A 24829-nucleotide genomic window follows, 5' to 3' on the forward strand; every position below is an offset into this window, starting at 1 on the left:
GGCATCTTTGGATAAAGTTAACATTCATCCTGGTAAGTCAGCTTAGATAGAAAATGTTGAGCATATTCAGACTACATAATCCACACTCCAAAGGAAAGGAATTCCAGCAGATTGAAAAGATCATGAAAGGAAATTCTATGTAATAAAAATGGTCACAGTAAAAAAAAGAAAAAAAGAGCAATGTCTATGTAACAAAAATGGTCACAATAGTAAGTGTAATAAATAATGTCTATGTAATAAAAATGGTCACAGTAATAAGTGTAATAAATAATGTCTATGTAATAAAAATGGTCACAATAATAAGTGTAATAAATGTCTCTGTAAAAAAACGTTAAAAAACGGTCACAGTATTAAAAAAAAAAAAGTCTAAAGAAACCAAGAAAACTGGCTAGACACCACTCTAGATTAACTCAGACTAACAAGATAAATATAAAAGGCAGAAGAAGAGCCTCATAACAAAGGACAATCAGAGAACAATGGCATAATTTGATCAGAAGAATCAGGAGACTAAAACCCAGAATGAGCTGAGGCTTGCAAAAATGTCAAGGACAACAAAAAGGGGCTTTTAAGATTGTACTCAGGGAAAGAAAGCCTCCTAACTGGGGTTGACAATTTTATGTTAATGGATGACAGAGTGCAAAGCAGATTGCTCAACTACTTTATTTGTCAAAGAGAATGATTATCAGACTAAAAAAGACAGAACAAATATTGATTTGAGAGAACTGGGGGGGGAAAAAGTGGGGAAATTATAAGACATTACTTAGCATTCCAAATGCACTTAGGACTCCTGGCCAGATGAATTAAATCCCAAGAGCTAACACATGAAATGGAACCATTGATCTTGTAATCTTTAAGAAACCCTGAAATGGAAAATGGGAGTGATATGAAGTCAAATGTTAACCTAACTTTAAAAAATGGTTAAAATCATAGACTGGTTAGCCTAGTACCAAGCTGCTAAAGGGAATTTTATTTTCTAAATAATCACGATAGTATTTCCAGTCCCATATGATCTTCTAGAATCTTGTCACTCCTCATCACACCATATTTATATTTAGCCCCTTGACTCTGGGCAGGACTTCGTGACTGACTGCCTCAAGATACAGAGCACAGCAGATCCGGCACTGCATGACTTCCAAATCACTTGTGCTCCTTCCATCCCTTCATCCTTCTTTCATGCTGTAAGGAAGCCTGAAATAAGTCTATGCAGAGAGACCAAGTAGAAAGATCCATGCAGAGAGAAAATGAAGGCCCCTCTAAAAGCCAGAATCAATCCAAAACATGTGAGTAAACGAATCTTCAAATTATTTCACCCCAGTTTGTGTTTTCTCGTTGAGGCCTCAGAAATCATGGGGCAGAGACTAATAGGTCACCCCCACTATTTCCTTCTGAACATTATGTAAGAGTCTAGCACAGAAAATTAAGACTGATTTAACTCAGAGAAAAGTGACGACTAGAAGCCAGTAAGATTTCCTTTAGGAACATTTTTTTTTTTTCCCCCAGGAAACACTGAGATCCTTTTCAACGCAGGTTATATCTTATTCATCTTTGTATTTCAACTTCAAAAAAAATACTAAGCACACTGAGCAATTAACAAATATCTCCTGATTTGAAGAGTGCTAATTTTTTTCCCCTTTTTTTTTTGACTGTTAGTAGAATATTAACCAATAAAAAGCTACAGACACAGGATATATGAATTTCAGCAAGTGATCTAACAATCATACTGTAAACAGTACTATCAAAAAAGCAAAAAGCAAAGAAGATATATAAATGGCCAGTAAATATATGAAAAGATGTTCAACATCACCAATCATCAGAGAAATGCACATCGAAATCACAATGAAATACCTCTTCGCACTCATTAGGATGGTTATTACGAAAACAACAGCAGAAACAGGGAATCAGTGAATCCCAAGTGCTGGCGGGAATGTGGAGCGCCTGGAGCCCCTGTGCACACTGCTGGTGGAGATGCAAACAGCACTGCTGCCCCACAGCCAACACGCCGTTGTCCCAAAAACTAAGCACAGAATTACCATGACCCAGCAATGCCACTTCTAGGACATAGCCCCAGATTGAAAGCAGAGGTTCAAAGAGGTATCTGTGTGCCCATGTTCACAGCAGCATTATTCACAATAGCCAAAAGATAGAAACAATCCAAATGAATGGATAAGCAAAATGTAGTACATATGTACAATGGGATATTATTCAGCCTTAAAAGAAATGGAATTCTGATAGATTCTTCAACACAGGTTAACCTTGAGAACATTATGCCAGATGCAATAAGCCAGACACAAAAGGACAAACATCATGTGATTCTACTTTATGAGGTCCCTGGTGGCTCAGAGGGTAAAGAATCCACCTGCAATGTGGGAGACTTGGGTTCGATCCCCGAGTTGGGAAGATCCCCTGGAGAAGGAAATAGCAACGCACTCCAATATTCTTGCCTGCAGCATCCCCATGGACAGAGAACCTTGGTGGGCTACAGTCCATGGGGTCGCAAAGAGTCAGACACAACTGAGTAACTAAGCACAACATACAGGGTAGTCAAATTTATAAAGATGGAAGCTCAAACGGTGGTTGCCAAGGGCCAGGGGAATGGGAATTATTGTACAGAGTTTTGGTTTAGGAAGATGAAAAGATTTTGGAGATGAACAGTAGGGATGGTTGCACAACGTCAATGTACTTAATGCCACTGAACTGTACACTTAAAAATCAATAAATCAATAAACTGGTAAATTTTGTTATGTATATTTTACCACAAATTTTAAACAAGGTTAAAAGGTAACCCAATATAAAAATGAACATAGGGCTTGAATATTCATTTCTCTAAAGAAGATGCACAGGTGGCCAGTAAACACATGAAAAGACATTCAACATCAAAAAAAGGTCATCAGATGGAAAAAAATAGGCTTAGATCTATTTTATATAGTTTATGGTAGAACTAGAGCCTCTGTGCAGAAGGTATAAGTTACAATAAGTTCAATAAAATAAGGGTCTTTCTGATAATAAGAGAAATTTCCAAACTGGAAAAGGGTGATGTGAGTTTCTTGTCACTGGAGGCATGCAAGCATAAGTAGACATTTGTTTATGAAAATACTGCAGAGGAAATTTACTCATTTGTGGCTTTTAAACTTTTTTCTTTTTTTGAGTAGCACCCTTCCTTCAAAAGCAAAATCCTTAAAGTCAAGCTGCTTTGGTTATAGCCAGGTCTAAAGGCCTATAGTACAATCTGCAGGTTGGCCAGCCCCACACAACCACCCACAGAAGTGGGTAGGTGTGATACTTAATGGAGTACCCCAAGTCCCAAGCAGCACTCTTAGAACCAATGTGGATGAAAATTAAACTAAAATCTAAGAACTCTTCCAACTCTAAATTTTTAAAATATTTTTCTAACATCTTTTAAAATGACTTGTTTTCCTGAAAATGTAATTCCCTATATATACTTTTGCTTGGATGATGACAATTTACTACGAGATAAAGAATACTTCAGAAAGGCTAACTTAACCATATATTTCCATGCTGCCTCCAAAAATTTATAAAAGTCAGTAACAGAAAATATGACTCCAGATATCTCAGATAAACAGCCCCATGTTTCCTGCTATTTCTCTTCTTTTTTCCATGATTATATCTAGAGTTTCATCATCAGAAGAGCAAACAAAGTAGTTTAAGTCTCATCCCACTAGCTTATTATCATTTGTTAATATGACTTGTGAAAAAAGGCCAGAGCTTTAAATATAGACTCAAGATAATTTGACAAGTTCTTCTTCATTATAATCCTCCCCCAAATCTTTCATCTCTTAAAAAAAGTTTTACCATACAGTAGCAAAGATTGAGATCACTTATTCATCTTCTTCTGTTTTAGTACACTGCCCAATTTCTACAATCAGAATTATTTCAGGAATCTAGTTTGGAAAAAATCTGAAGGGTTGTGGTATTTGTGGAGGTGGTTAAAAAATGACCAGCTTCCCTGGCAGAAGTCAAGAAAATACAGTAGCAGAACTCAAGATGCTTTGCTGGGTTAGGAGTTTTTTTGGGAAGACACTAGCATTAACAGCCATCAATCCTATTTCTGAGGACAACAAATTAACAGAAATAGATGTACATATATGTATATACTCAAATATACACATGTACATGTGTGTTTGTGTGTGTGTGTGTTTGTACACATATATCATAGCTCTGTCAGAAAAAGTCTAGAAGCAATGATATCCGTTAGCAGTGAGCACATCTAGCACTCAGATCTTGATTTCACAGGAGTCATCTTGAAAAATTTCCACCAGCCAAGTCTGGGACAATCTGAACATCAAAATAAATCAGAGTAACAGTGTAACTCTGTGCAAAACAAGAATTGTGAAGTAATGTGGTTGGGGGGAGGGGTGTGTGTGTGTGTGTGTGTAAAACATATCTGTTCCTAGTTTCTGAACCCTTATCAATCTCCTCACTGATACGGGTGCTAGGAGGATCTTTTTATTTGGTCTTTGATTCTGAACCCTTATCAATCTCCTCACTGATATGGGTGCTAGGAGGATCTTTTTATTTGGTCTTTGACTCTGGTTCCCAACACCCAGTTCCTAAATCCCTTAGAATTTCCTGGGAGGTAAGAGTGACCTCTGTTCTGATGAGGTGACTCTGGATGGGGGGTGGCTGCCAGGAAGACCAACCCGTGACCAGAAGCTTGGACCTTTCTGCCCCACCCACCTCCATCCAGGGAGGGAAGGGCTAGAGATTAAGTTAATAACTGATCATAGCTACATGATGAAGCCTCCATAAAAATTTCCAAAGTACAGGGTTTGGGAAGTTTTCAGATTGGTAAATACATCCACATATCAGAAGGATAAGCACCCCAACTCCATGGAGACAGAAGCTCCTGTGCTCAGGATCCTTCTAGACACAGAGGGACCTAAAAGGGCCCCTGGCTATTCATCTGTATCATCTGTAATATCCTTTATAATCATAGGAAACTTAAGTAACTGTTTCCAAGTTTCTTGAGCCATTTAAACAAATTACTGAACCCAAGGAGGAGGTTGTGAGAACTACTGATTTATAGTGGGTTAGTTAGAAGTACCAGGTGGCGCTGGTGGTAAAAAACCTGCCTGCCAATGCAGCAGACATTAAGAGACACGCATTCGATCCCTGGGTCAGGCAGAACCCCTGGAGAAGGGAATGGCTCCCCACTCCAGTATTCTTGCCTAAAGAATCTCATGGACCGAGGGGCCTGGCAGGCTACAGTCCATGGGGTGGTGAACAGTCAGACACGACTGAGCAACTAACACCTTCAGTTAGAAGCACAAGTAACAAGCTGGGGTTTGGGACTGGCATCTGAAGTGGGAGGCAGTCTTGTGGGACCGAACCCCTACCTGTGGAGTTTGTGCTAATTCTATGTAGTTAAACAACTAAATGTAATACATGATCCTCAGTTGGATCCTGGACCTATAAAGGACATTTTTGGGACAACTGGTAAAATCTGAATGGGATCTGAGGATTAGGTGATTAACACAGGATCAATGTTAATTTTCTGACTGTGATGGGTAGTAGTATGGAGAGTTTCCTCAAATTTAAGAAACATACACTCAAGTATTAAGGGACTGCAGCAGGCAGAAAGATGTCCACATTCTAATTCCTGAAACTTGTGACTATTTTAAAAAGCAAAGGGGAATTAAGGTTACAAGTGAAATTAAAGTTGCTAATAACCTCACTTTAAGATAAGAAGGCTATCCTGGATTATCTGGATGGGCCCAATATAATTAATACAAAGGGTCCTCAAAAGTGGAAGGGGCTGGCAGAAGGAGGGAGTCAGGGAAGAAATGTGACAATGAAGCAAGTTCAACGTGATATGATGGGAAAACCTGACACACCACTGCTGGTTTTGAAGATGGAGGAAACAGGTTCCAAGCCAAGGAATTCAGAACAGCCTTCAGAAGGTGGAGAAAGTAACAAAACAGATTCTCTCCCAGAGCCTCCAGAAATGAATGCAGCCCTACCAACACCTTAATTTTAGCCCTGTAAGACCTAAGCCAGACTTTGAACTACAGGACTGTAAGATAATAAATGTGTTATTTTCAGTTACCAGGTTTGTGATCGCTTATGACAGCAGCAATAGAAAACTAACACAGGAGTAATGAGTATCATCATCACTGCACTTTTTAAAAATCATTCAGACATGTTAACACATTGGGAGTCTGCATAAAGGTATACAGTAACACAGTACACTATTTCTGCAATATTGATGCAAATCTGAAATGATTTCAAAATATTTTTTTTTAATTAACAGGAATTACATTTTGACTTACCTCCAGAACTTTCACCTGCTACTACTAAATCCTCTGGTCCCAGAGCCCTTACCTGTAAATGCTGATATGGGGAGACAAAGGGCGGTTTGAACCAGTGTTCTTCTTCCAGAACCTCTCCATTTCTTCTTTGGCTGTGGTTCCCAAAGGAACAGCACTAAAATAAAACCAAAAGGTTTAAATGATTAAAAGTAAACTTGGTTTAAAATTTTACATAATAAAAAAGTTAAAGGTAAGCTGGGCTAGATGAACCCATATATTAAGAAAACATGTCTGTCTACTCACCTTATCTTTCTGCCAAGTATGACTCAGCTACTAATAACCTCAACCACCCAATGAGGTCATATTAGAGAGCAACTCTTCTTTTCAATCCCCCAACACTCAAGTACAGTAATGGAAGATTAACGTTCTTGTTGGGCAGGGGGGCAAATACAATATTTCAAAACCATTTACGTATCACCCAGGTCATATGTGATATCTCATACCTTACCACCTGCTCTCATCCATCTCTTCAAGATTCCTTTCCAAGTTCTCAAAAATTGAGAACTAGATTCAGTTTAGTACCTCTAAACAGTTTCATGATTTTTCTTGTCACTAGGCTAGGCTGATGAAACTAAAAGAGGAGAATGAAAAAGTTGGCTTAAAACTCAACATTCAGAAAACTAAGATCACGGCAGCTGGTCCCATCACTTCATGACAAACAGATGGGGAAACAATGGAAACAGTGAGAGACTTTATTTTGGGGGACTCCAAAATCACTGCAGATGGTGACTGCAGCCATGAAATTAAAAGACGCTTGCTTCTTGGAAGAAAAATTATGACCAACCTAGACAGAATATTAAAAAGCAGAGACGTTACTTTGCCAACAAAGGTCCATCTAGTCAAAGCTATGGTTTTTCTAGTAGTCATGTCTGGATGTGAGAGGTGGACTATAAAGAAAGCTGAGCGCTGAAGAATTGATGCTTTTGAACTGTGGTGCTGGAGAAGACTCTTGAGAGTCCCTTGGACTGCAAGGAGATCCAACCAGTCCATCCTAAAGGAAATCAGTCCTGAATACTCATTGGAAGGACTGATGCTGAAGCTGAAACTCCAATATTTTGGCCACCTGATGCGAAGAACTGACTGATTTGAAAAGATCCTGATGCTGGGAAAGACTGAAGGCAGGAGGAAAAGGGGACAACAGAGGATGAGATGGTTGGATGGCATCACCAACTCAATGGACATGAGTTTGAGTAAGCCCCAGGAGTTGGTGATGGACAGAGAAGCCTGGCGTACTGCAGTCCATGGGGTTGCAAACAGTCAGACATGACTGAGCGACTGAACTGAACTGAGGCTAGGCTGAAGCCAATTGTTAGACAGCTATGTTCAACAATTTAATTTACTATGTACCTACATTAAACATGATCCATCCCCCTCAAGAAAAATATTCCCCATATATTACTTATAAATTACAAAAGTTAAAAACAGTTAACTCCATACTGGGAAAAAACTTAGCAAACATTTCTGTATTCAAATGGCCAAAGTTAAAATCACTGATAATGGGACAAATGACAGCATATGTCCCTGATGTAATATACTGAGGATAAAACATCATTAATGTATTACTCCTGCCAAAAATGCATAACCTAAATCATTAGAAAACAATCAGACAAATCTAACTTGAGAGAAACTCTGAAAAATAACTGACCTGTATTTTTGAAAAAAGTCAATGATATAAAAGACAAAGAAGGCTAAGAAATAGTTCCAGATTAAAGGATACTACAGAAATAAGACAACTAAATATAATATGTGAGCCTAATTAGATCCTGGATAGGGGACAGACAGACTGTTTGGGACAAATGAAAAATCTGAAAATTGACTTGTGTATCAGGTAAGATTAGGTCAAAGTTAAATTTCCTGAGTTTGATAACTGCATTTGAATAATTATTCTGTGTTTTATAAAATAATGTTCTTGTTCTTAGGAGAAATTGGGGTTTATTTTGCTGTGCTGTGAGATATGTGAGATCTTATTTCCCTGACACGGGATCAAACCCATGCTCCTGCAGTGGAAGTGTAGAGTCCTGACTACTAGAACGCCAGGAATTCCCTTAGGAGAAGTATTTAGAAGAGGTCATGATTCTGCAACTTAATCTCAAAGAATGCAGAGAAAATCACAGTAATTAAATTGTGCTGAACCACACTAAATTGTATTACACAAGTTTTGAGCTACAAAAATATAATTTCACATGGCACAACCAAAAATATAGTGATATGTAAACACAGCAAAACGTTAACAACTGAGAATATAGGTGAAAGGTATGTAGAAGTTCCTTGTACTATTTTTCCAACTTTTCTGAAAGTACCAAATATTTCTACTCTTTTTTTTTCCCTCCAGTTGCACTGCTCAGCATGCATGAACAGGGATTGAATCCAGGCCACCAGAGTGAAAGCCTGAAATCCTAACCACTAGGCAACCAAGGAACTCCCTAAAAGTACAAAATACTTCTAAAATTAAAAGTTAAAGTGGAATAAAAAAATGAGTAGAAAAGTTATGCTGCAACTATGAAACCCTCATGCCCTAGAGCCTGTGCTCTGTGATAAGAGAAGCCACTGCAGTGAGGTGCGCCTGCACTGCAACCAGAGGAGCCCCTGCTCACCACAACTAGAGAGCAGCCCTCACAGCAACGGAGATGCCGTACAGACAAAAATAAGTAAAAAAAAAAGGTAAGGGGTACTTCCCTGGTAGTCCAGTTAACACTCCGACCTTCCAATGCAGGTGCACGGGTTCAATCCCTGGTCAGGGAAGTTCCACATGCCGTGGGGTGTGGCCATAAATAAATAAATATTTTAAAGTTTTTTATAACAAAAAAAATAAAACCATACAGAGGCAACTGTTGAGGTCAACAGACTAGAAATGAATACTGTAAGAAGAAACAGATTTAACTCCTGGGAGCTGCCCAAAATTAAAGGTTACAAGAAAAAGGAAGTACAAAAAGAAGAAAGACTAGACAGAAGAGAATTAAATATCAAGAAAGGAACCAAAAAATGGAGAAAATAAATGAAGTTAAAAATAGCAGAAAAGCTTAAAGTGAGGAGAATTAAGAAAAGACCAAAGATATATTCAAATTCCTTCTTTCTTCTACTACCAGGTAAGAAAAATAGAGACCACGGTCACTAAATTTTCAGCCAACTATCTACAATTACCTGCTTCCATACATATCCCCAAAATCTCAGTCAAAAACCTACTGCTTTTCTCTGATGAGAAAAAGTTTAAATAATAATAATCTCCACAGATTTAGGAACTTACTTTCTGATACAGAGCTGAGGACTAAGGTGGGCACGGAGGCAGTGACGGCCAACATGTCTGCAAGATAAGAGAACCAACAGTCAATAAACATTTAGAGACCAACTTTAGTGTATCAACTTCTCTATTTTTGTACTGTATAAGACTTTAGGGTGGAGGGGAAAATTAAGAATAAGATGAAAACAATGACAGTATCAGGATTTTGAGATTTTTCTTCTAGTTGGAAAACTACAACTTTAATAACTTGAGAATAATCCCAAACATTATTTTCAAATGCAAAATAAGGTCTTAGCTAAACACAAATAATACAAGGTAAAAGAATAATCAGAGTTGATTAATACTCAACAAAGAAATAGAGAAAGTGGGACTTCTCTGGTGGTCCAGTGGTTGAGACTCCATGCTCCCAATGTAAGAGGCACAGGTTCAATCCCTGGTCAGGGAACCAGGATCCTACATGCCACAAGGGGCAGCCAAAAAAAGAAATATAGAAAGCAATTTTTTTCAAGCTAGGTCTTAAAGGAGGTGATGGTTAAAAGACAGGGTTTTTTCGGGGGCGGGGGGAGGCAGAGGGACAGAATAAGCCATTGCCAACACCAAGAAGTGCTGTGCGCTAAGTCGCTTCGGTCATGTCTGACTCTTTGTGACCCTATGGACTACAGCCCACCAGGCTCCTCTCTCCAAGGGATTCTCCAGGCAAGAATACTGGACTGGGTTGCCGTGCCCTCCTCCATGGGATCTTCCCCACCCAGAGACTGAACCCACATCTCTTTACATCTCCTGCATTCACAGGCAGGTTATTTTAGCACTACCACCCCCTGGGAAGCCCCCCAAATACTATACAGCTTAGCTAAAGCAGACACCTGTGCAAATGGATGAATTTAAAAGGTTTAAAGAACAGAGGTTTGAAGAGTGAGGGTCCTAAGTATTAAACTGTTATTTCAGGGAACTACCATCAGGTGCTAGACAACCCGGATGAACTTGAAGTGAAAAAGGCCATCATACAATAATGCAAAAAATATGAGAATGCAGATTTCTCTGCTATCCACATGAAAAGGTACTGGAAGAGGATGCACAAGCTTTCCACTAAAATGCTGCTATTTTTTAAGTAGCAATCAATACCAGAACTGCTTTTCAAGTCCAAGACTAAAATGTGCCCAGCCATTCTACCTAAAGAGGCTCTGATCCAGCGTTTACATGGTATCACGAAAAACACATGATCACTACACCCCTTTAACTCATATTATATCAAATCTTTATTTAAGAAAGGTATCAAAGTGAAGCTCTGGGACCAAAACTAAAAATACACTGAGATTCTACAAAAGTTTATCATATATCCACTGTGTACCGTGGGGGATACAAGATCACGTTAAGATCCAACACTTCTAAAAAAAGTGCGTGATGTCCCTCACACCATTGATATTAGAGGCATAAACATTTCAAGAACCTTGTTTTACACTAGAAAACTAGAAGGGCCCACTACTGGAAGGAAAAAGAATCCAACCAACACTTAATTCAGCTCGGCAACTCTTCCCAGCTTTGGAGGCAAGGGGTAAATACAGACATTGTGCACCCAAGACTCCCAGAAAGAAACAAGTGGGAACAAATCTCTTTATATCAATTGAAGTAATTGTGACTCTGAAGTTGCAGGGCACGCATTCCTCACACCAGGCTAGGTCCAGTCACTCAGCTACCCAGCAAGAGTTTTCAGATGTGGGTTGGAATCTACAGCACTCTCTGTCTAGTGCTATTGTTTCCCAGACAAATACCAATGTAAACTTTCCACAAGGCCCTAACAGAATCTGGTTGCTCAACTACATAACCTTATTTGAGATATGACAAGAGTAGATATCTAATCTATCCCTGCCTTTCATGTGAAACCAGAAACCCTGAAAAGATTTCTTTTCCAACCCAGGAATAGCACTTTATGTTACAGTTAGAAAGTAGTAGTAGTTGCCTTGTTTTTAACAAACCAGAACTTATAATTTCCAGTTAGTGCTGTCCCTTTCTAAATGCACTATACGTCTCCCCTTAAATGTAATCATTGCTCAAATTGTTTCTGAAGCTCTTCCCTGTAATCGAGGCAACAACAGTAATGTAGAAAGAACACTGGACAAAGTAATAAAAGTCAGACTGGAGGTCTAGATTGCCCTAAGTTGTATAGTGAGTAACTGAGCTTCAGCTTTTTCATTTGTAAAATGGGATTGATAAAACCTACATTATTGATTACTAGGAGGATAACATGAGAAAATGTATAGGAAAGCACTCTCTAAACTGCACTATACCACATATATGTAATTTATTAATATTTCACTGGTTTCCCAAAGGTCCTTAGAATTCACATCACTTTCTCTTTAAAATTCTTTGTGGTGTTAAAAATCTTCATCTGCTGAAAATGGATCTGACTTCTGGAAAAAAACAAGTTATTCAAAGCCAAGTCTATGTCATCAAATTAAATAAAACCCATTTTTAGTCCAAAACAAGATATAATATAATGACTTTCTTTTGCACATCCTCTACACCTGATCTGATGGCACATGAAAATTTAGTTTCATAAATGTCTGAGGTGAACAACAACATTAAAATATATAATCTTGAAGGACACAATGAAGAGCAATCATTTATACAGGAAAGTTCTGATTAACTGTATGAGCATCCAACCAACTCCAGGAAGAACTCCTGAATTGATCTCCTAGCACCACTAATCTCTTCCCTATCATTTAATATAAACAGTTAAGTTACTGAAAAAGAAAGCTGACTTCATCAATCACCTGCCTAAAAGTCTTTAACAGTTCCCCACTGATTACAAGGTTCATACCACAGTCAAACAAGGTCTTTCTCAACATGACCCAATCCAATTCTCTAGAATTATTCCCCCACAAGTTCCCTTCAGCCCCCTATACCACCAAACTGAAAGTTACATTACCCACAGACAGAGTAATAGTTTCTTTTGACCACATGCCTTTGCTCAGGCTATTCTGCGTGGACCTCCCTTAGTCTGATAAACTCATCCTTCAAGACCCAGCAACTCCCAAATGGCAACTTCACTCCTTTAGCCTTACCTGCTGCACCTGCCATGCTCCCAAAGCAATTGTTCATATCTCTAAATCAAAATTAGGTTGCTTACTAATTAATCTCCTTTGCTAAACTTTGAGTTCCTCCAGCACAGAATGGAATACTTTACATCTACAGCACCTATAACAACATGACACATAGAACAGGCTCAAAAAAATGGTCTGTGAATGAGTATGTTTATTTTAAAACACAGTCTTAAGAATTCAGACTTTAAATAAATTAAGCCTTGTTTTTAGAGGGGCTTCACATGTAGTATTTAATACGATGGGCAACGCCCAGAGGGTTAATGACTCTTGGTGGGTTTGTGCTTAAGTTACATGAATATTACTAGACAGAAGCCTAGCTGTTCTTAGCTGAGTTCTCCACCTAGGTCTTCTTGGCTTTGGCAAATCATTCCCTGACTATCAGTGGAGCTTGTGCTACATAGCTGCTTGTTCATCCCTAGCTAGTTTGTGAACTGTTCAGGGACTATACAAAATATAGAATACTATTCAAAATCCGTAACATACAGTACTGCCATACTAATAATTTTTAGTTAACCAAGCATTAAAAACATTTAGAAAATATTTCTCGTGAGTTCAAGTTATGACTACTTTCATTTGCAAAGAAATGGCAATCATGTAATCAATGACCCAGACTTGTCTAAAATAAATGGAATTAGTGACACTATTAGAACTAGAAACCAGCTCCTAGAATTTCTCAGAAGGTATTTTCCTTTGAGGTGAAATGAGCACATCATAAACAAATCCCTCTAGTGAAACAGAATTAGACCCCAGAACTCCCATCAAGAAAAAAAAAAAAAAACTTTTTTGAAATCTCCTGTTTCTCCTTTTAAAAAGCCCTTGTGAGAAATGAAGAGAGGTGTCCCTCCCATAAGAGTTTTGTACTATCACTAATGAATCCTAATGATGATAGTCCTACATAGCTCAAAATTAATTTGGACATACTCAATGAATACAGTGATCCTCACTTTCTAAGTATTAAACATGAAACTCCTAAAATGAACTGTTCAGACACAATATGATCACTACAAGCTATAAGGTAATGCCACCAAAAAGCCTATGACATCTACTAAAATGTATATACCAAGGAATTTTAAAGCATTCAATTATGGTCAAACTACCTGCAATAAAGGAGGCAATCTGGCAAGACAAGCCCTGACACATTTTAGAAAGAGACACAACTGTAAATAACAGACAGGGAGAAAAATGAAGGATCAAGATAAACCATTCCTGATCTCAACTCTCAAGAGGAATCATTCTGTCACAGAGAAAAACTAAATAAAGTCCGTCTATTTTTATGCGGGGTGACTGAAGTGGAAAGAGAAGGAGAAGATATTTGGGGAAATCAGGAATTAAATCTCAACAGCATTTAAGCTAACTTTCCATAACAAATAGTTTCCAAAAATAGTGCTGGCATGAAACTGTGCTGGGATTTGTACCAAGAGCGTCTAAAGTCACTAAAGCGGCTACAGCTATAACGGCTCTGAGAACGAGGCCTCTGAAAAAGCAGACAATTCAGAATGGAAGAAAATCTAGGATATTTCTCTGGACGAGTTGACACTGCAGAGAAAAACTGAGATACCTACTCCCCTCACCCACCGAATAAAAAAATAAACTAAAATTGAATTTCCGGGCTGCTTTGGCGCAGCAGAGCGACAGCTATAGGCGCTGTTACTAATCGTCAGCCCGGTGGGGTCCAGGCCTCCTGCACTTTCTACCCAGGGGCCGGTTAGGAACTCGAACAGTGCCCACACATTGCCAGCAGCTGGTGTTTGCAAGAGTAAAATACAGAAGTAAAGTACACCAAGATTCTTCTCCTCGAAGCCCAAGCCCTAAATAAAAAAGTGAGAGCTATTTTCTTGGAGCTCGGCTCTGGCCGTGGCCCAGAGAGCAAGCTGGGGAAGAACTATTAGAAGTGGGGAAAGCAAAACAAGCGAGAGCCCCGCGACCCCTCCGCAAAACGGAGTAAGGAAAAGATAATCCGCCAGTGACCCCGAAGCTCTCCACGATATACAGGAGCGGCTGGGGGTGGGGAAGCGGTCTCTAGGATTCTAGACTGCGTCGCCTCCACCCACGGGTCCTTTCCGTGCCCAAGCACCGGGTGAACAGCTATCAGCAAGACGTGAGGGGCCAATACAGGTCCCGTGAGGGCCGCCGGCACGGACTCCCAGCCCCAAACTAAAGTCACCTCAACAAGAGCGCAGCCATCTTGGGTTCCGGCGTGACGGAAGTGACGTCAGACGGCCCCACCGCCTCTGGGCCGGAGGGGCGGGGCTTCTGTCACGTGACAACACCGACTCTTTTAGAGGGTTGGTCCCCTGTCGGGTTCAGTTGGCTGGTTTTATCTGTTCTTATTCTGTGTGCTTCTTTCTCTCTCAGCTGACTTCTATTTGAAAGTGAGATTTAGGCAGAATTGCGGCTGGCTCAGATTCTGCAGTGTACATGTCACCGCTGTACACACTCATTTGTTCAGCCCCACAAAACAGAGGACTTACCTAGATTCTTCACTGAAGACGTCCTAGTCTAGTTTCACTCCTTCCCCCTCCCAGGTGAGACTGAAAACGTCTTATAGGATGATTGACACACCGAGGGAAAAGATACTTTGGGTTTACCCAACATGGGTGAACCAAGAGATTAGCATACTAGGTGAAGTAAGTCAGAAAGACAAATAGGGTATCATTTATATGTGGAATCGAAAATATGACACAGATAAACTTATTTACAGAACAGAAACACATAGACAGCAAATGTTTAATTACCAAGTGGGGTGGGGGTGGAATAAATTAGGAGTTTGGGACTAGCAGATATAAATTAACTATATATAAAATAGATAACCAAGAAGATCCTACTGCATAGGAAACTACATTCAATATCCTGTAATAAACCATATGGAAAAGAATATATATATATATTTATATATGACTAGATACGTTACTGAATTACTTGGCTGCATACTAGAAACTAGCACAATTTTGTAAATCAACTATACTTAAATTTAACAAGTTTATTAAAGATACTTGGGGCTCTTTCCCATTCTTATGTGAACCTTCTTCACCAGAAATAGTGCACACGTTGAGATCCGTGGGGGAGAGACCCTCCCAGACCACTATCCGCCGAGGATGGGGAGCATCCTCTAACCACCTCCATGAGCTTTATGTCTCACAATTCCTGGGCTTGAGCTGCCACATGAGCTGGATGCCCACTAACAACAGCGCTGCCTTGTTCCTTGTTTCAGGGCTATGTGGGCGACACCCACTGCCAGAATAACCTGGGATGAGGGTGGGGGAGAACTCGCTTTGATTTCTATGCTGGAAAGCAGTTCTGAGGAAACCTAGCACAGCAGTCACTTCCAGAGAACTTACGACTTAAGGGAGAAACAAACAAGTGGCAAGAAATGGAAGAGAGAAAAAGTTCTTGAGCCCTTTTTGAGGAGGTAGTGAGGAGAAGTGAAGGAGACAGCAGCCCAGGGCCACTCCTGTTCTACAATAAAAACATATTCATTACATTAATATTCAAATCTTATTTATTTTTAGCACTCCTGTGCTTTTCCTTTCAGGACTTACATAGTGGAGATTCACTTCTTTCTGCATCAAATGAAAATACTATTTTACATTTCTATAATGCTGGCAAAGAAAGCACTTTAATAGGCTTCTGGTTTTGGAAGAGACTTTGAGGCGCTCCAACCTGCTTTTCTATCTAGTTCAGGAATCTCCTCTGCAACACGGCTGACAGCTGATCTTCAAGACTGTGCTTTAATGCATTCCTTAATGGGTATCTCAAAATAACAGGTTTCATTTAATAAGCGATTTAGTCTTTAGGAAGTTGTTATGTTAGAGTTTTCTGCTATTGATCTTCTAGTCATTGACCCTCTGAAGTTTCACATTAACAAATCCAATGAGTGTCTTTTTCATTTAGCTCTTTAAATAGTTTCACTTTATCTGTCTTAAAACTCAGCTCTGACTATATAGACACTCCCATTCCTATCCCCAAATACAAACCCCAAACCTTCAGCAAATTCTTATGATGTACCAAATTAAATCCACCCCTTTAGTCTGTCATTTAAGGCCCTCCACAGACTGACTTCAGCTTTCCTGTGCACCCTCCTTTCCTGTGATGCCTGTTCAAGATCCCCCATGTCAAGTCAAAATGGGGGATACCAGATCTGCCCTGAATATTCGCCAGGCTTCACAAATCTACCCAACGCCCACACACATGCTTTCTTATCTCTTTGTCTTTGCTCTTGCTCTTCTACCTTCCCAGATATCTGCACTACCACTTTCTCCTCTTCAAAATGCCATGCATCCTGAAAGGCTGGTCTGCATCTACTACTGACTTCTAGACATGACTACCCCTTCCTCTGAACTTCGTTTATTAAATGAAAGTTACTTTTGTGTTTCATATCTGTTACACAACTTAATCTTCCTAATGTAGCTCTGCATGCTCTCTTTATATTCTTGGCACTTTGTTCATCATGCTACTATACCAAGCATCATGTTTATTACAGTTCATTGTTAATGGGTTTGTCCTCTGATTCTCCCCTCTCTGCTTCCCCAAACTAAATTTTGAACTCCTTGAAGGAAGATCTTAATTTTTATTCCTCTCTCTATTACTCAACTACCCACATACTCACATACTCATCTATGTAGCTGGCACTCACTCTGATTTTGCTGCCTTGCTCTTGACTGAAATGGACTTAAACTGCAGCATGAGGCAGTGAAGAGCTTCCTGAAAAAGATCAGAGGATTAGCCCCTGGATATTTTCCCATGGAGAAAAGGTTTTATCTGGAAAGAATCACCCAAGATGCAGAGAAATGAAAAAAAAAAAAAATGAAGACTCCCAAAGGACCTGGTCATCTCAGGAAGCCTGTATTGCAGCCCATAGTAGTCAAGATAGTAGGGATATCCTGTTTTCAAATTTCTCTGGGGCTCACTAACTCCCAGGGCTCTAGAGGAGCCACTCTCAGGCAAAGAGACTATGGAAAAATCCTTTTTCATAGGTTTAAGATTCAGGTTCTCCTGCCCATCTGTCCCTCAGAGAAATGTGTTTGTGTCCCTTTTTCTGTCCCTCTCCTTCACCCCCCCACCACATGACATTCCAGCCTAGGGCAGGGGAGGCCAGCAGACACAAAGCCTTCAGTGTGTGGGGTGGTATGTGACCCCCAACCCCTCCACCCAGAGGACACAATGCCACTTCTGCTCCCTGCACTCTGCCCCACTCCCCACCACCTCTCAACTGCACATGCCAGGCTGCAATTGGTTACTGGCTCAGGACAGCCCCCTCACACTGGGGTCCTGGGGGATTTTAAGCGGGTTCCAGGAACCCCCGCTCAGTTCCTTGTCCCCCACTCCCAACTGCGCAGGCGCTCTGGGCCCTAGCCCTGCCCCAGCGATGGCTCCTGGGGCTCCCTCATCCAGCCCCAGTCCTATCCTGGCTGCGCTACTCTTCTCCTCCTTGGGTAAGTTGAGCTGACCCAGTCTGGGAGCCCTGGGGCTCAGATTGTCTCTCAGCAACCTTTCCACGGCCTTCGCTGCACTCCCCTCTACAACCAAAGAAAGAGTGAGCAAGAGCAGGAAGGTGATGGTCTCTGTAGAAAAATATATATACATGTAGTTTGGAGAGAGGCTGTTAAGATAAAGGTATTCTGTGAAGGGAGAATGGAGAAGAGAGTATAGAGTGTTTCCCCAAGGTGGACTTGACTGGATAGGGGTTGGAAACTGGTCCTTCTCATTCCTCAGTAGTGTAGGAGGTAACTTAACCTTAGTCTCCCCAAAGAAAAGAGTCAGGGAATGTGATCTAAGGGTGGAGCCCAAGGGTTGTAGTCCCAGCTCTTTGGATTTGCTGCCTCAGTTTCTAACTCTGCATCTGTTGTCCATTACATGGGTAAACAGAGTACAAGGGAGGTTCCGTGAGATTCCAGGGTCTTGTTGCATCTAAAGCTATCTTCCACAGAAGCTGGCCAGCCCCTCCCATGGCAGATACTGACGGAGCAAGAAAAACTCAAAGCAGGGTTATCTGAATGGATCCTTCCCCTCTCCAAACTGCCCTGAAGCCTGGTGCAATGGGCGAGAAGTAGGGCAAATGGAAGAGAGGGGGGAGGAAGAGCTGGTTAGAATGTCAGAGTTTCTCTGCTATCAGCTCCTTTAGGGCTAAACCCAGAATCTAGACTCCTCTGGGCTGTAATGGACTGTTTGAAGGTACCCTAAGAAAATGTTCGGAGAAGGCAATGGCACCCCACTCCAGTACTCTTGCCTGGAAAATCCCATGGACAGAGGAGCCTGGTAGGCTGCGGTCCATGGGGTCACTAAGAGTCGGACACGACTGAGTGACTTCACTTCCTTTTTTCACTTTCATGCATTGGGGAAGGCAATGGCAACCCACTCCAGCGCTCTTGCCTGGAGAATCCCAGGGACGGCAGAGCCTGGTAGGCTGCCGTCTATGGGTTCGCACAGAGTCAGACACGACTAAAGCGACTTAGCAGCAGCATAAGAAAATGTTAAGGATAGGGAATTGGAGAAGGGCATGCCGAGGGAAATGAGGAGAGGGAATCTCGGAGTTTAAGAGGGAGAAAGGGTACTGTCCAGCATCTGCCCCACTCATAGAACCATTGAACAGAGCTGAAGGGCAGTGGTTTATACTTGAACAGGAGGAATAGAAGTTAGATCCAATGAATAACCTTCCTTGTTACATCTGGGATTCCCCAGAAGGCTCCAAGGCTGAGTTCCAGGAGGTGAATCACTGGTATTGCATGCTGAGGTGGGAGATTTGGGACTGTGGAGCTGGGGATGGGATGGGGGAAGGGGAATGGAGGCATAAGCCCCCAACACTGGTCAGTGGTCAGACAATGGGTCTCTATTTATTTGGTTGCTTCCTCCTCCTCCCATAGAACAAAAGGGTCTACAGTTGCCCCCAGCCAGGGCCAACCCACACACATAATCTCCCTGGAATGGCCTTCCTTGTATGGGTGAGTCTTGGGAGTGGCACTGAGCCAGAATGGTCAGAAGGAGGGTGAGGAGGGTCAAATCAGAAGCACAGAGGGCTCGCAAGCAGAGTCATCTGAGTTTGGGGCTTGGGGTGGGGGCAGCAGGGGTTTCCTGCTTGAATCCAGCTTCCCCTGAGAGGGCTATGAGATCCTCCCCTCCCTGATCCTTCCAGTCAGGAGCAATTGTATGGAAAGTAGGGATTCAGCAATGAGGACAGTTGGGCCAGGGAAAAAGACTTACAGTCTCCAGTTATCTTCATCTTTTCTGCAAGAAACTTGAGTTTACCATTCTATGAAATACTACGCAGCAATAATATTGATCGCTAGGCATCAATGTGGGACACCCTCCCAGACACCTGTATTCTTTTATATACATATATTCTTAAGGAAAAAAGTAAACTGTAATGCAATATATGTTTTTTTAAAAAAGCTTCATAGAACAAAACTATTTCATACATGTGTATGTTGAGTTTGTGTTGAGTCTGATACATAGAAAATGATCACAAATTAAACTGATAACATTGGTTCTATCTGGAAGGAGACCACAGAAGAGGAATTGGTTGCGAGCTGTCAAGACAGACTTTAGCTTTCTTTATCTATACTGCTTGCATAGTTATAAGAAGAATGCACGGGGTGTTACCTGTATAATTTATAATAAGTTTTAAAAATCATTAAGCCTGCATCTAAAGGATAGCTTAAAAATTAGATATTGATCTGAAGGCAAAGTAAGATTCTGGAGACTGAACCCAACGTCTGAAAGTCCTCCGGAGAACTCTGGTACTGCTGATTTCATTTCCTCTGTCAAACATGCTGAAGAACTTGAGCCAACACAGTATTTCTACTCTTCTATTCAAATAGTCCAGAGAGACCTGGGCCTCAGAATTCATCATTCTTGCCCCAACCTCCGCGATGGTCTGTGACTCATGCTTGACTTCCCATTGATCTCACTCCTTCTATACTCCTTGCTGGGCCCACACATGCATCTAATTTCCCCCTCTATGTTTGCAGTGCTCTCCCCTGTCCAGGCCATTGTGGTCTACACAGACAAGGAGGTCCACGGGGCTGTGGGCTCGCAGGTGACCCTGTATTGCTCCTTCTGGTCCAGTGAGTGGGTTTCAGATGACCTCTCCTTCACCTGGCGCTACCAGCCCGAAGGGGGCCGTGATGCCATCTCGGTGAGTGCCTGGGGGAATAATGGGATTGCATAACAGAAAGGGGGCTTCAGACAACCACAGGAAAGAAAATTTGGGCTAAGGAAGGGGAAATCCTTTATGAGCCATAACCCCAACTTTGGCAAGGTAAGTGGCAAGTCTTGTCGCCCTGACTGGGACCCAGGAGCACCGACACTCCCTCCGCAGCCCAGAATCCTCCACCCTGAGGCGAGAGTTGCATGCTTCCCCTCATTCCCCACAGATCTTCCACTACGCCAAGGGACAGCCCTACATCGATGAGGTGGGAACCTTCAAAGAGCGCATCCAGTGGGTAGGGGACCCTCACCGGAAGGACGGCTCCATCGTCATACACAACCTGGACTATGGCGACAACGGCACTTTCACCTGTGACGTCAAGAACCCACCAGACATAGTGGGCAAGACCTCGCAGGTCACGCTCTATGTCTTTGAAAAAGGTGTGAGAGGAGGTGGGGTGGGACTATGGGAGGCAGTTCAGAGAGGGGGTCAGGCCTGGCTGAGAGGCCGGGCCAGGGGCAAAAGGCCCGGGGCTATGCCCCTCAGGCTCTGGGACAGTGGGCAGAAGGCAGCCTTGTTGGGATATCTTAGACCCCCAACCGCAGGGAATGGGTGTGTGGCGAGGAACCAAAGACACTGTCTCTGCTCATTCCCCCGCTTGTTTTCCTTCCCCCGTTTAGTGCCTACGAGGTACGGGGTCGTGCTGGGAGCCGTGATCGGGGGTGTCCTGGGGGTGGTGCTGTTGGCGCTGCTGCTTTTCTACCTGATTCGGTACTGCTGGCTACGCAGGCAGGCGGCCCTGCAGAGGAGGCTCAGGTAAAGGGCGGAGCCTGACACCCCTTCCCCGACCCACGACTCCCGGTCTCTGGGCGGAGACTACCTAGATGGGTGGGAGGGCCGAAGGGAAGAGGAAGCCGCCAAATCCACTGCACCCCCTATCCCTGCAGTGCCATGGAGAAGGGCAAATTGCACAAGACTGCGAAGGACTCCTCAAAGCGCGGCCGGCAGGTTAGCGGGACTTGGGAAGCCGCCGGGCAGCCTCGAGGGCGGGCTGGGAACAGTCAAGCCCTACCCGACGGGTGCCTGACGCGCGCGCTCCTCCCCACAGACGCCGGTGCTGTATGCCATGCTGGACCACAGCAGAAGCGCCAAAGCTGCCAGTGAGAAGAAGACTAAAGGGTTGGGGGAGTCTCGCAAGGATAAGAAATAGCGGTTAGCGGGCCGGGCGGGGGGTCGGGGGTTAGGGGCGGAGGCTTCCAAGGGCTCTCAGGTGGTGGTCATCGAGATGGAGCTACGGAAGGCTGAGCAGAGCGCGGAGCTCCGGCCTGCTGTCAAGTCCCCCAGCAGAGCCAGCCTCAAGAACGCCCTCAAGAACATGATGGGCCTGGACTCAGAAAAGTGATCGCCCCCCCCAAGGCCCTGCCAGAGCAGGGGGACCTCCGGTCCTCTATCCCCCGTCTAGGTGCTTTCCTCCTTCGCTCCCCAGCCCTGCCCTGCCCTCACTTCCTTTTGAGATGTAAGTTTCATTCCAGACTTCATTACCCAGGCACTTCGTATTCTCCCCCCTTTCAGCCCCTGGCTTTCTGGAAGCCCAGGCCCCATCCTATCTTTCACTTGCCCCAAGGACTGTGTGTTTGGTGCCTGTTCCTCTGGCGCCGAGAAGAAAGGGACCTTGATACCCCTGCCTCAAATCCAGGCCACCTGACATTTCCATCCCCTGCACCAGCTAGCCTGTCCCTCTGGCTCTCTTCTTTCTGACCCTCCCTCCCCTCCTTCAGGTGGTTGAGCTCCGTACTCTACCCTCCCAGCTAACACCCAGGTCACCCAGATCAGACTCTCCTTCAGGGCTTATTTAGGTTGTTAGTTATTTTTTATTTTTTAATCCATTCTTCTTTGTTTGTTTGTTTATCTGTGCCCATGCTCTACCCTCCCCCCATGACTGAGTACCAATGACGTCATGTGGCTTTTGCAATTCTTCACCACCACCACCACCCACCCCCCCACTTTAAATCCTTAATGGAGAGCCAGCTCAAGCAGAGGGGCTCCTGATCCTCAAACCTCAGCTACAGGAATGGTGCCCCCTGACCACTCTGGAGCACTGTTCTGGGACTCAAGGTGACGGGAATGGAGAGAGGGAGACAAAGGATCCTCACAGGTCAGGGGCTGAGGAAAGGGCAGATGAGCCTTAAGAAATAGCTTTTAAATAACCAAAGAAAAGGCAGAAAAAAAACAAATGAGAAGTAGGGGGAAAGGGAAGAGGTTGCACTCCCAGCCACAGGGGATTCTTAGGATTTTTCTACATCCTGTATATTTCTTCTCAAACCCCCCCAAATGTCCTTAAATGTTTAATAAACACTGACATTTCCAGAAGCTGCTGCCTCCATCTCCAGTTTCCTCATTCTCCTGGGAGTAATCCCTGCCTCTAATACCCAGTCCTACTCTTCTCCAACTGATTTCAGTTTTTAAGAATTTGATTTCATGATATGGGGTTACATAGTCTAGTGGAAAGAACTGTGAAACAGGCTCATAAGACATAGTCGTACATTCAACAAATATCCAGTGAGTTTGTATTATGTGCTAAAACTGTGTGTCAGGCTCTGCGTTTACATGGGTTATAACAGATTCCCTCTTCACTAAACTGTGTATTCTTAAAATATCTCAGCCACTCACAAATTGTGTGACCCAGGGCTAGTTTCTTGATTTAAGTAAGCCTGTTTCTGCATTTGTAAACAACTGAGATAATGATACCAGCTCAGCTGAATTCCCAGAATTTTTGTAAGAATCACATGATTCCATGCTGTGTATGGAAACCTTTGTAACTTATAAATTGATACACAAAAAAGATATTAAGGATTAGTCCTTTACAGATGTTTTTCAGTCTTGCCTAACGGATTACAGTTTACAAGCTAGCACTAATTTCATTCACTCATATAAACACACAGCTTTGTTTTGTTGTTGCATTTAAGTATGCTATTAATAGCTCATTAGCTAGTTTGTTGGCATGCTAATTTAGGTACATCATTAATATCCAGAGTCCTTAAATAATTATGGAAAAACAGATATGTATCTTTTTCCCTTGGTGGTTACTGATGGCAAAAAACCCAAGAGTCTCATAAGTCATTTCTTCACCTTGTTAAGAGGTTAAATAAAAGATTTTTAATAGCAGTTTTGCAAAACCTTTAGTGCTTCCATTTATTTCAAGGGCTGTCTTCCATTTCTCTTAAAAGGAAAATTAACCCAAATTCATTTTAATGTAAAAGCTAATAGATTCCATTGTGTGTGCATGCAAAGTCATTTCAGTCATGTCCAACTCTTTGCAACCCTATGGACTGTAGCCCGCTAGGCTCCTCTGTCAACAGGATTCTCCAGGCAAAAATGCTGGAGTGAGTTGCCATGACCCCACCTCCAGTGGATCTTCCCGACGCAGGGATCAAACCTGTATCACTTATGTCTCTTGCATTGGGAGGTGGGTTCTTTACCACTAGTGCCACCTGGCAAGCCCAATAGGTACTATTGAAAGTGAAAAAGTGAAAGTGAAGTTGCTCGGTCGTGTCCGACTCTTTGTGACCCTGTGGACTGTAGCCCACCAAGCTCCTCCGTCCATGGGAATCTCCAAGCAAGAATACTGGAGTGGGTTGCCATTTCCTTCTCCAGGGGATCTTCTCAACCCAGGGATCGAACCCAGGTCTCCCTGGGTTGCAGGCAGGCAGGGTTGCATCGCAGGCAGAAGCTTTAACAAATACAAACCAAAACTATATTGAGATACCACCTCATACCCATAAGGATAGCTGCCTTCAAAAACAAAACAAAAGTATTGACAAGGGCGTAGAGAAGTTGGAATCCTTGTGTACTGTTTGTGGGGTTGTAAAATGGTACAGCCTCTGTGGAAAGTAGGAAGTTCCTGAAGAAAATTAAATATAAAATTACCATATTATCCAGCAGTTCCATTTTTGGGTATATATCTAAAAAAAAATTAAAAGCAGGGTCTTGATATGTTTATTAGTACAGCCATGTTCTTGGT

The 24829-nt window shown here is 42.4% G+C and overlaps 2 protein-coding genes across 2 annotated transcripts in view; one reads left to right on the forward strand and one right to left on the reverse strand.

Moving 5' to 3' along the window:
* SDHC (succinate dehydrogenase complex subunit C) overlaps positions 1-14901 on the reverse strand; it is a 30379-nt gene extending 15478 nt beyond the window's left edge. Inside the window, exons 1-3 of the mRNA XM_040230031.1 lie at positions 14830-14901; positions 9571-9627; positions 6340-6441 (exon numbers count right to left, since the gene is read on the reverse strand). Coding sequence (XP_040085965.1) covers positions 6340-6441; positions 9571-9627; positions 14830-14849 — 179 coding nt within the window. The 5' untranslated portion in view covers positions 14850-14901. The remainder of the gene's footprint in view (positions 1-6339; positions 6442-9570; positions 9628-14829) is intronic.
* A 3072-nt stretch (positions 14902-17973) lies between these two features.
* On the forward strand, positions 17974-23191 carry MPZ (myelin protein zero). The gene is made up of 6 exons (XM_040230032.1): positions 17974-18097; positions 20630-20796; positions 21035-21248; positions 21489-21624; positions 21756-21816; positions 21917-23191. Exons 1-6 carry the CDS (start codon positions 18031-18033, stop codon positions 22016-22018), a joined length of 747 nt encoding a protein of 248 aa, XP_040085966.1. The 5' UTR covers positions 17974-18030; the 3' UTR covers positions 22019-23191.
* Positions 23192-24829: the final 1638 nt, after the last annotated feature.

Source organism: Oryx dammah, unplaced genomic scaffold (assembly GCF_014754425.2).
Source record: "Oryx dammah isolate SB20612 unplaced genomic scaffold, SCBI_Odam_1.1 HiC_scaffold_28, whole genome shotgun sequence".
Lineage (NCBI taxonomy): Eukaryota > Metazoa > Chordata > Mammalia > Artiodactyla > Bovidae > Oryx > Oryx dammah.

Excerpts from the sequence above, each read along its gene's own strand:
- MPZ (XM_040230032.1), top strand. The coding sequence starts at position 18,031 with ATGGCTCCTGGGGCTCCCTCATCCAGCCCCAGTCCTATCCTGGCTGCG. Across the intron at positions 18,098-20,629 it reads GCTACTCTTCTCCTCCTTGG|TGCTCTCCCCTGTCCAGGCC; the intron begins GTAAGTTGAGCT and ends CTATGTTTGCAG. Across the intron at positions 21,625-21,755 it reads GCCCTGCAGAGGAGGCTCAG|TGCCATGGAGAAGGGCAAAT; the intron begins GTAAAGGGCGGA and ends CTATCCCTGCAG.